This window comes from Rhincodon typus, chromosome 1 (assembly GCF_021869965.1).
Source record: "Rhincodon typus isolate 14 chromosome 1, sRhiTyp1.1, whole genome shotgun sequence".
Classification (NCBI taxonomy): domain Eukaryota; kingdom Metazoa; phylum Chordata; class Chondrichthyes; order Orectolobiformes; family Rhincodontidae; genus Rhincodon; species Rhincodon typus.
This window is the reverse complement of record NC_063332.1, coordinates 111,311,178-111,323,853: the sequence shown is the minus strand read 5'-3', so window position 1 is coordinate 111,323,853 and position 12,676 is coordinate 111,311,178. Positions and strand designations below refer to the sequence as shown.

The window sequence follows — 12,676 nt, the reverse complement described above, 5'->3', positions numbered from 1 at the left end:
CTGGTGTGTATGTGTGTGTAGAAGGGGGAGTTCATATTAATTTGTAGTGATATATAACTGATGATTTTTACTGTTTGCCTATAGCTAGTGTCTAATTATTGGTAATAAATGATGATTCATGTTAAATGCAGAAACCAAGGAAATGTTGGGGGAAACGGGAATATTTGTTGTAGAAGGCACGGACTTGCTGAGTGTGCCCTACCCAGAAATAGGGACATCCTCCTCAGATTGAACTGCCACAGTGCTGAGGGTGATAGGTTGGAGATGAAAAGCCTGGCCTACTCTGGAGCCTCCTGAGAGGAGGATTCTTGCGGGGAGGTGAGGGGGAGCCCTGTGTGTGGTTCCTCTTCCAGTTGGGTCTTCTCGTGAGGCAGGGGAACCTAGAGTGAGGTCAAGATCACTATTCTACTTGTTGCTAAGCAGTTAGCATCCTATTGTAGGTTGTTTTCGCCTAAAGTGAGGCATAAGGATGGATTGAGTGAAATGAAAGGAGCCAGCTCAGCTGTTAGTACTGATGCAGGTGCACTGTCCTGAATGGGTGAGTCAGCAGCACAGAGACCATGCAGAGTTAGTAGAGTGGGAGGAGTCTGGGGTTTGTGAAAACAAAAGAGGGAAGAAGGTGCATATGATCGTTAGAGTAGATATTCGATTATTCCACGAGCCTTGATGGGGGTGAAGGCAGTAGCAGAGGGTGAGTGTGAGGTTGCAGAGAGAAGATGGGACCACTTATCCTCATGGAGATGAGAACGTTATTGACCTTCTTACAGTATTGCTGGATGGTCCTCTGGACTGTGGATACTGTACTGACCTGGGTGGGAACCTTGGACTAAGCTGGGAGTGGTCTCCTTTGCCAGTCTTGAGGGAGGTGAATAGCACTCATCTGCATCATCCTGTCCTTGAGAACCTCTAGGTCCTGCCCACAAAATGGGGTGTCAGTTTCCCTCTGTCCAACATGTCCACAAACCGAGGGCAGGGCAGCACCAGACTGACACTCCCTGACACGGTGACCAATTGCATGTTAAATATGGCACCAACACCAGAAATCCTGGTGGGTCTCAGCTGTGGCAAGTACTTCCAGCTTTTGTGAGAGGAAAGGAACAGTGGGGTGCCATAGAAGCGTAGTGCATGGGTCATGAGGCGATCTTTGGAAAACTGTGAGAAATTTTGCTAGACTTCGTGGAGAGAAATCTCCGTGAAACTCGCTAAGATTGATACTAAGCCAATTTCTGGGAAAATTCAGCTTGATGTTAATATTTAGCTACATTCTTTTCCATGTATTGGAAAATCTCTTAGAATCTGTTTTTACCTTCCAAACTAGTTTACTATTATTTTCCTCCTTTTTTAAATGCCTTTTTGGTAGCTATTTGTCGGTTTCTTCGAGGAAAAAAATAGTCATCAGGCTTACTACTATTCTTTGCATCATTATAAGCCTCTTAATCTAATTGAGTATTTTTCTTAACTTCTTTAGTAAGCCCTGATGGATCTTGCCTTTGTTTTCTAATGGAATGCATTTCTGTTGAACATTTTGAATTGTTTCTTTGAATGTTTCCCACTTCGTTTTTCGCCATACCTTTTCATTCTATTTACCTAGTCAACTGTAGCCATCTGTCATCTTATGTGTGTGTGGTTTGCTTTATTTAAGATTCTTATTGGGTCTGGAGTATGTATGTTCCAAACTTAAGACTGAATTCAGCAGTATTGTGCATACCATTTTCCAGTGGGTCTTTTACAATAAGATTAAAATTATCCCGGCCTCAATGTACAATAGTAGACCAAAAGCAGCTTAATATCTAATTGGTTTACCCACCTATTGTTCCAAGAACCAGTTGTGAAACATTTTACAAATTCATCTTTCAGACCACTTCTGCTTCTTTGACCACTGCAGCCTGTAATAATTAAAGTCCTTCACTGTATTACATTGCTTTTGTTACAATTCCAATAATATCCTGTTTATTTCTCAATAATACTATAACTACTGTCATGGGTACATTAACTAATCTCACCAGCATTTTCTGACATTTATTTCTAATACCTGCCTCTTCTGATTTTGCTTCCTTATGTCCGCAGGCAAGATCCTTTCTTACTGCTGTCCAAAGGTTATCCTTTACTATCAGGCCTGCTTCTCCTCTTCTTCAAATTTTTGCGTGTCTTTTGGAAATGTTGTGTATTCTTGAATATTTATTTGTTAATCTTGATCACCTCATAATCATGACTACACAATGACAGGGGACAGTAGCAAAATGTAAGGGACTTGGTTCAGTCAGACTCTGCTTTCAGCCAGTATCCAAACAAGTGCACTTTTCAGGGGTAGGAATCTAAATTAATGTTTTGCCTTTCTAATTGAATCCACATTGTGGAGCTGATGGTAATAATAGTGCACCTGTGGTGCCTTATCAGAAATCGGCCAAACCGGTAATGTTTGAGACTTACATATGAGGACTTCAGTTTGCTTCCAATGTTTTAGGCTGTTGATCAAGCTTGAAAACCAGACCTCTTTCAATTCTGCGAATTGCGCAAGTAGAACCTGACACTGCACAGATCTACAGGGTGTGTGTGTTTGGGGATGCTTTGGATCTGTCACTGGCACCTGCCGGGAATGTATCACAGCAGCTGATTTCTGCACAAGCTGTCCCTACTGCTACATGTCCTTGCTGGATTATATAATTGCTACTTTTATTTCCAAAGTTATTTGAATTATAGTGATTTCCTGTTCCTCCAAAAGGAGCAACACTTAAGTCCTTACAGAGAGAAATCAATAATAAATTACTGAAATAATGTAATATTCCACTTCTTAGATCATTCATTTCTGTAAAACACTTGGAAAAGTAATAATTAAGACTGAATAGTCGTTCAAAGGTTTTTGTCTTGCGTACATCAAGATTGACACAAAAGTACCAAATTTCCAAGGGAACAATAATTTATCCTGCATAATAATAGGGTGTTGATTGATTGACATATATCACAGGAGCAGAAGTAGGTCATGTAGCCCATCTAGTCTGTTGTGCCATTCAGTGAGATTATGGCTGACCTGACAATCCTCAATTCCACTTTCCTGCCTTTTCCCCATAATGTTTTATTCCCTTACTGAATGAAAATCTGTCTCTCTCAACCTTGAATATACTTAATGACCCAAACTCAGCAGCCCTCTGTAGTAAAGAATTCCACAGATTCACTACTCTGAGAGACACAAAATTCTTCCTCATTTCTTTTCTGAATGTGCAAAGCCCTCATTTCTGTGATGAAACACTGTGTTTCTAGACTGTCCCACAAGGGAAATAACCTTTCTGCATCTATCCTGTCAAGTTCCCTAAGAATCTTGTGTGTTTCAATAAGGTCACCTCTGATTCTTCTATATTCCAACAAGTTCAGGCCCGTCCCTCCATACCCAGCATCAGCCAGTGAACCTTCTCTGGGCTGTTCCATTGCCAGTATATCCTTCCTTAGATAAAGGGCCCAAAACAGTTTACAGTATTCCAGTTATACTCTGAATAGTGCATTTATAGATTTAGGAGGACCTCCTTAATTTTGTACTCCATTCCCTTTGAAATAAGGCCAACATTCCGTTTGCCTTCCCTATTACCCATTGAACTTGAATGCTAGATTTTGTGACAAAGATGGACAAAGATTCCCAAATCCTTCTGTTCTGTAGCTCTCTGCGGTCTTTCTCCATTTAAAAAATATTCAGCTCCTCTATTCTTCCTACCAAAGTGGCAGACTCCTATTTCATTACATTATATTCCATCTGCCAAGTTTTTGTGCACTCACCTAATTTACCTATATCCCTTTGGAGACTCTTTCTGTCATCCTCACCACATGCCTTCCACTATTTTTGTGCCATCCACAATGTAAACTGTTGCCAATCATATTCCTCATCCAAGTTACTGATTATTGTAAATAATTGTGGCCCCAACATTAATGCCTGTGGCACACATCTAACTCCAGGTTACTGTCCTGAAAGTTCTTCCCTTATCCAACTCTGTTTTCTATTAGTTAGCTCATCCTTTAACCACATTAATGCGACTTCCAACACCATGGGCCCTTATCCTATTAAGCAGAGTAATGCATGGTACCTTAACAAACACTGTCTGAAAATCCAAATGTATTGCATCCACTACTTCCCCTTTTTCTGTTCTGCTTCATACGTCCTCAAAAAATTGTAATAAATTTTTCAGGTCCGATTTCCCCTTCATGAAAACTTGCTGACTCTGCTTAATCATATTATGCATTTCTAAATATTTTGCTATTACATCCTTTGTAATAGATTCTAACATTTTCCCAATAACAAATGTTAAGCTAACTCACGCATATTTACCTGTTATTTTTGTCTCCTTTACTTTGTAAGTAAAGGTATTAGATTGTGGGTTTTCCAGTCCTCTGGAACTTCTCCAGAATTTAAGGATCCCCAGAGGACAACCACCAATGTATCCATTATATTTGTTGCTACTTTCTTTAAGATCCTAGGATCCATCCTATCTGGTCCAGGGTGTCTTTTACTGTGCAAACTGGTGCAATGTATTTTAACAACTCCTCCTCTATCATTTCCTGGTTACCCGTTATTATTTCCCCAGCCTCATTCTGTAAGGGGCCTATTTTCATTTTGGCTTCCCGCTTCCTTTTTATTATTTAAAGAAGCACTGGTTTTCCATTTTGATATTGCTTGCAAGTGTACCCTCATTGTTTGTTTTTGGTAAATTGTCACTGGTTAAGGTTTGTATTCAGCTGACTTAATGATGTCACCTGCTGGATGCCTCACATTCCATGCATCTAAGTAAGAATGAAGTTAATGTTTGGAATCGTGAAATGTGCAGCACAGAGACCTTTGTGGTCAAGCATGTGAATTTCTACACTGACAGGGAAATTTGAGATAATCCTAATGCTCCCTTCACTGGATCACTGTTAATATATTGTGTTCTACTCCTTTTCAACCTCTTGGGAGATATTACTACAACAAAAAGTACAATATTAATGCAATTGTTGTCTTGAGGGAACAGCATTTGAGCAATCTTGGTTTCACCTGACATGCCTATGTGTATGTTTCTGGAAGCACAGAAAATTTAGCAGCAGGAATCCTGACATTTTTTTTCTCTCCTTTTTGTTAATGGATTTTAGAGGCTAATTGTGGTATTAGGACTATTCTGTTTGTGATGAGATAACTCAGCACAGGGCAGGGATAATGTGTTTATATGGCCATGTACATTTATCCAATGAGCCATCTGAATAGTAGAAACATTTTCTTTTCTCTTTTCTTACCATTTAATCTTTCAGTATAATACAGATACAATTTAAAAAATGACAAAAAATGACAGCATATGTATTACTTGATGAATATTAGAATTGAGCTATTTTATCAGTTCCCATAATTAAACAATCCTTTATCATTGAACTGACTTCCTGTTTCCTTTCTCCAGGTGCATGTATCCACCAGGGGTCACTTTTTGCGGTAGGTCAAAACTTTACCTTTTTATTTTGTTATAGTTGCAGTTTCAGACATGTATGTATGACGATATTAATGGTGACCATCAGAATTACAACATTTTTTCTGTCCAAGTATGGGTTTGGATTAATCAGTGCTAAACATCTTGCTTCCGTCAGGGCGTACTAGGTTTCCATTATAACGTCTAAAAGGACAACCGTATAAAGAGGACCAGAAAAGTAATCCAGTTAAAACAAATACAGGATCTGTGTATGTGGGTTAGTGATGAGAAACACAATCGTATTTTGATGCAAAGTAAAAATTAATCATACCTAACCTGTTACACTTCAGATTATAATTTGTTGTATTTATATTTTGGGTGGCACACGACTGCTTCACTTTCTAGGAAATTACAGCAGTGACAAACTAAAGGCAATTTGTAAAGTGTGAAATGAAATGAACCACTGACTATCACTGTAAAATTGTTTTGAAATTAGACTGCACTATGTAAACATTTGGAAAGCAGAATAGGTCTTAATTTGATTTGAAATGAAGTTCTCCTCCAACCACCACTGTTGTCATACTCATTAGAAACCTTTTCGCATTAAATTATGCATCTGAAGGTCTGTATAATGCTCTAAGGAGTTAGACTGAAATAAACACTGCTGTTCTGTAGTCTTTGAGATTGATATCATCCAACTTCATTAGATGTGCTGTGTTAGTGGAATTTTTAGAACAGGAGAAATTGTCTGGTCAACACACATGGACGTTGAATTTAATTTCTTAATCAAGCAGCAACATTTCCAATCATGTCAGAGACAAAGTTCTTTTACACTGGTGACATCAATCAGAATTAGAGAGATGAATTATCAGACTTACAATTGATTGTATATCTGTTAGGAGGACAACCTTCACTCTGTTGTTAATAAATGCAACAAAACAGAAACCATTATTGAAGACCTGGGAATATGCAAGTGTTCAGGATTTTATCGATTTACAAGTTTATGTTACCTTATATAATGCAATGCAATACTTCTATTGAAGCTGTATAAACAAAAGAATTTACTTAAGTGTGGAACTTGGATTTTAGCAACATTCCAATTTACTATAAGGTCAATTAATCTTGCTTAATTGAAATGTTTTGGACTCACCCCTCCCACTGAAAAATGCATCTGGTTATAGGACAATGTGTAGGGGCAGTTGAAAAATTAGATGCAAGGCCAGGGAGAGAATATGAGAGGATTAGCAGGTATTGTAAAGGGGAATCTAAAAATATTTTATCAATATTTAAAAAGTGAAAATGTAATTCAAGAATGAAGATAGAGTGTGTGACATTTGATACCATCGATAACAAACCACGTGTTAGGATTTCACGCCTCTCAAAGGTGTACAGAATTTAAAAACTGAGAAATTAGGTTGAACTTGTATTGAACCTTGGTTAGCTCATACGTGGGAGTACTGTCTAAAGTTTTGGTTAATGTGTTATAGAAAGGATATGGAAGCACTGGGGAGGTTTCAAAAGAGATTAGCAGACAACATAAGGAAAAGGCACATGGTTAGACCATACAACCTGTCAAGGCTGGTCCATCATTCAGGAAGAATGTGGATGATGTTCAACCTCAACTCCACTTCCACGAATTCCAGTTGGACATTTCCTCTGGTACGCCCCTTTATCTTTTCCTCGGTTACACCCTCTGAAAACTTTTAATCGATTGATTTCCCCTTCATAAACTAAATAGGCTCTGCCTAAGTATACTTTGATTTTCTAAGTCCCCAGTACCAGTGGTTGAATGGATTGCAGCATTTCTTGATGATTCATGTCAGGCTAGCAGGCCTGCAGTTCCCTATTTTCTCTTTGCTTGCATTCCTAACGATGTTACATTTGGTATGTTTCGATCAGCTGTAACTGGTCCAAAATCCAGGCATCTTTGGAAATTTGCATCCATATCACTGCAGGCCATCAATTGTCTGCTTTTATTGCCTTTGATTCTCCAGTTTTTTTTTCTTTACTAATTACTTCTATTTTCTCAATCTCCCCACAGTTCTTTGTTCCTCTGATTTCCATTTATTTTGTTATTTCTGCACTGGGGCAAGATAATATTTGTTTGATGTCTTTCATATTTGCTTATTGCCCAGTATAAGTTATCCTGCTTCATTCTCTAAGGGACTGCTGCAGGTTTCTTTTTGTAATGTAACTTGTAGATGCTGTTACAGTTTGTTTATATATTTCTTTCTAGCTTACTCTCATTTTATTCATTCTTCCTTTATCAATTTTTGAACATCCATTGAGACAGTTTTAGAAATCAGCAATCTTCAGGCATATCACACATCATGACATCTTTGCTTAGCATAGATAGATAACTTTCCTGTGGGGGGCAAAATAGAAGGATAAATCTGGTAATCCACAATCAGTTAAAATCAGTTGTGTGGAGAATTCCCAGAGACCGTTGTCAGGAAGAAAATTGATTCTGACTTTGATAATTGTTACTTATTAACCAATCAGCATAGACTTGTGAAAACCAAGTTATCTCTTGTAGCAAAACCTGATTGAATTATCTGATGGCCTAACAGAAAGGATTGATGGGGATAATGCATTAGTTGTTGTATAAAGGTGGCATAGTCCCAGAGGACCATAGAGCTGCTCTTATTAGAGATGACTGGTGGTGAGTTTAACCTGATGGTCACCATGCCTCTGGCAAGGGGTGAGGTTGAAAAGGTGGGACCTTCATGATGTGTTCAGCCAGTGCATGAATTGAACCCGTGCTCTTGGTGTCACTTTGCATCAGAAAGCAGCCAACTTAGTTATTCAACTCCACCAGTCGTTGTATAAATAGACTTTAAAAGAGATTTGATAACATACCACAGATTTATTCAGAAAAAGAAGAGGCAAGTGGTATTAGAATGATAGTAGGGGTAAATTACATAGCCAGTTGGTGGAAGGATATGGCCAGGCAATATGAAATGGAAAGCAATAATGCATAGATGTTCCTTTCTAATTAGAGAGAAGTATGCTGTGGTTTCCCCAGAATCATTACTTTCTTGCTGTAAATAATTATCTGGACTTGGATACAGAGTGTATAGTTTGCGAATGATAGAAAATTTGTTAATGTAGTGAAAATGAGCAGGATTGTGGATTACAGGAGAGTGTAAACTGGTGAAACGGACTGACAGATGGAAGATCCAAGTTGTTGCAATGGCAAGAGAGATCTGAAGTCAAATTTTCATCTGGGTGCGAAGGCATGTTTATGTGTGGAACGAGCCTCAATTTTTTTTAGAGTAAATCTGATTTTCCTCCACATTCCCAGATTAGGCATGCACACAGTCTCTTGGTGAAATTGGGATCTCCATTTTAAGTGGGGTACATAAATTAGATTTCCTCCTGCATGCCATATTCCTCAGGCTTTTGAAGCCCATTCAGACCATTGAAGGTTTGAGAGCTCATGAAGAAAATGGAAAGACTGTTGAAGAGTCGGGACAGTTCTTCAAGACAAAAGTAATGTATTTTTAGGAGTTCAAATATCATTGGTGGGTGCTGAGTTGGAATTTGCATGCATTTTTACAGTAGTGATTCATAATAGCCCTTTAAAGGTATGTTGACTTTTTCATTGACCAGTTTTGTATGTTTGTTCACATGTATTACTGTGCTTCTGGAACTGAATAATGGAGTGGAAAAATGTTACAAAATGTCTTGATGTGGAGGTGCATGTCCTGTCAGACTATGCTGTCACCTTTTCTGCTGTGATTTTGTGGATCTGACTGGTACATATATATAAAAAAACATAGTTTTGACATCTGAAAAAATGTTTAACCAATTGTTTCCTGAAATTGATTTACATAGACTGCTCTTAATAAAAATGAGCAATTTCTACTCTTTCTTTCCCAGACAATATCTGTCATTTAGACAATTGTAGCTATTATCAATGCTTAACTGTGTTTCTAGAGCTAATGAAATACCCTGCTGTGCTGAAGACATTCATCTGAGAATGAAAGGCAGTTTCAAGAAATTGAAAATACAAATTGTCCTTTGTAGTTTGTGGCTTGTTGTCACATGAATAAAATCACAAGTATCACAAGGTTGAACCTTCGGCTGAAAGCATCTTTTTCGCTGTCTCACTGTAATTAAGGCTTTATTAAATAGCAAAAAAAAACTATATTTTCTCCATTAACGTTTAAATATTGCATAAAATTTGATGACTTTCTACAGCGCATACTTTTGAATGATAATGGAGGATGCATGGGATGGCATGGGTGATCTGAAGGGGCATGGGCTGGAATGGGTGTGGGTGAGGGTTATGAGGGAGGTGATGGTGAGATTTAAGGGGCTTTCCACACAGTTGGAAGTTATGATACTGGGAACTGAGGCATGACGTCTAACTGAACTGCCTCCATATCCACAGACCTCAGGTGTTCCAGTGTGCCTTGCAAACTACACTGCATACTGACCAGTCTTGCTGCTTTGAATGGCATATGAGATCACACACTGGTCCAGGGTGCAGATTTTTCTGAGTCCCAAGGGAAATTTGGCACTTGGAGGTGAATTTTCATAAATCATTGAAGGTTACAGGGCATTTGATAAGGTAGTTAAGAAAGTATAGGTGATAATTGACTTCATTACTGGAGACAGTGAATACAAAAACAAGGAATTTTTATAAGCCATTAAATATTAGTGGTTATCCTTGAGTTATGTGTAATTTTGCAAAGCAAACTTTAGGAAGGATGTAGAGTGTACAGAGGAGATTGACCAGGAAGATGTAAGGGATGAGAACCATCTGGTAAGATTGGAGAAGTTTCAATTGCTCTTCTTAGAGCACAGCAGATTAATGAAGGAATTAAGAGGTATTCAAAATTTTGAATGGTCCTAATAGAACAAGTAAGGTGAAAGTCTGGCAAGTGGGTCTGTAACCAAATGCTATTATTTCAAAATATTTGGCAAAAGAACCAGATGGGGAATGTAGGGAATATATTTCACTCTGACCATTGGTATGAGCTGAAATGTAATAGCTGAAAGGTGGGGGAAGCAGATAAGACAAAACTTCCAAAATGAAATTTGATATGTATTTGAAAATAACTAATTTGCCAGTTATGGGGATAAACTGGACCTGAGATTGAATTGAACAACTGTTTCAAAAAGCCAACACAAATATGACACGCTGAATGGGCCCTTCTGTGTTGTATTCTGTGCTGTATGATTCTGTGTTGTGTTCCAGTCATAAACAAGGATATTGTTGGGCAAATTGGATAACTTCTAGTAGTCTTGTTGCCTTAGAGATGCAGTCCTATCATGGGTAATTTCTTTGTAGTAAAATTGTTAATTTATTTCATTCTGAAACTGACCTAGGATGTCTGCTGACCCTGGTCTGACTGACAATGTTCTATTAAATGTTATGTTTCATAAATAATGGGGAGGTGCCAAATAAAATATATCAGTGGTCTCATGGATAAGGTGCTCATAGATTTTACTGTGGAAGTCAGTATTGAACATTTAATATGCTTGCAGTAAATTCCATTTGCACCAATTTTTTTTTGTGGTGGAATTAACAGCTTAATGCCTTTTTAAAATAGTGGGGAAAATTATTTCATATGTACTAGCTAAGTATTTGCACATTAAGTTGCATGCTATAATCAGCGGGATTTTAAATTGACCAAGCCTGTGTCAAATACAAACAGTTTCTTCCAATATAAGTAGGCTTTCTCAAACTGTTCAGAAATTTAAAATTAAAATTAGAACTTGCGTTTTTTCTGACATCAGTCTTGGAAAAACCTAATGAAATTTCTGAAGCTTTGAAATCATTATGTGGATGGTAGCAAAGAAAATATGATAAAATATTGAATAATTGGTTTAGATGGTATGAATTTTTCCATTAGCACTAGTAGGAAATGTTGAGGTTGGTTGGCTTGCCGAGCTGGTTTGTTGTTTCACAGACGTTTTATTACCATGCTGGGTAACATCATCAGTGCAGCCTCCAATGAAGCGTCGGTGCATCGGACAACACCAAAATCCTGGGACAAGCTAAGCAGAGACGGGCACGGGAATTCCTAGAAGCCTGGCACTCCATGAAGCAAGCCATTAATAAACACATGGAACTTGACCCCATATACACTCCACTACGAAGGAAAACTGGAAGTGAGGCAATCCAGCTCAACGGACTCCAGAGTTTAAAAACCAGGTGGGAAAACACACCGACGCTTCATCGGAGGCTGCACCGATGATCTTATGGTAATGAAACGTCTGCAGAACAACAAACCAGCTCGGCGAGTCAATCAACCTCAACACCCACAACCCGAGCTACAAATCTACTCCAACACTAGCAGGAAGTCTTATATGTCATACCAAGAAAGTAGAGTTTCAGTTGTTGAAGAACATTTTTACAATAAACAAAGAAAAGTGTTATATCAACTGAGTGCAATGTTTGTAAAAGCCAGAAACATTGTGAACCAAGTGCTGCTGCTTCATATAGCATTAAAATATTGGGATTGAGTTTTTGAATGAAGCAACCCTTAAGGGAATCAATAACGTCCTTTTCTTGATCTGTCTCCAGTTCTCAAAGTATTGTATTTGCTGTCTTTTGTTGATTATTATGTGGTCTGCTAGAAATCAGTGGACTTTTAAAGCAAAACAACAGTGATAGAATGTGAAGATTAAAGTCAAGAAAATTAACTTTGGGTCGGCCTTTGAAGTTATAACTTGAAGTGAAAGCAAAGTGAAATACGTAGTTTTACATTGACTTTGACAGTTGTTGAGCATAAAATCAATTCTGGCCAGTGTAATGTTGAGCTTTGCAGTTTCTCACTGCTTCTTTTATTAGACTAAAAAGTCTAATAACCCAAAAAATCCCAGATTTCTCTCTGTTATATACATCAATTATTTTAAAAAATATTGAAGTGTAAAGCAGATCTTAAAAAGAGAATAAGGGCAAAGAGAGAGTATTAGAACAGATTAACAGGTAACAATAAAGCGAAACAAGAAATATTTTAAACAGACAAATGGTAAAAAATGTTGTTAAAGGAAGAGTAGGGCTGTCTACAGACCTAAAAGCAGAATATTCGGGGGAGGCATAGGGTGTAGCTAAAATGCTGAATGAGCACTTTAAACCATCTTCAGTAAAGACAAGAATGCTGTATATGTAGCAGTAAATGATGAGGTACAGCAATATTATGTGGGATAATAGTACATAAATTATGCATTTAAAGATTAGCAGTTCTCCAACTAGAAAGGTAATACAGTCCAAATGAAATGCATTCTAGGTTACTGGAGGAAGTGTC

General features: G+C 37.9%; 1 protein-coding gene across 2 annotated transcripts in view; it reads left to right on the top strand.

Annotated features, from left to right (window-relative positions):
• Window positions 1–12,676, top strand: part of fras1 (Fraser extracellular matrix complex subunit 1) — a 423,924-nt gene that overhangs the window by 13,127 nt on the left and 398,121 nt on the right. For both annotated transcript variants that reach the window (XM_048599246.1, XM_048599242.1), the window contains exon 2: window positions 5,409–5,440. In XM_048599246.1, coding sequence (XP_048455203.1) covers window positions 5,409–5,440 — 32 coding nt within the window. The remainder of the gene's footprint in view (window positions 1–5,408; window positions 5,441–12,676) is intronic.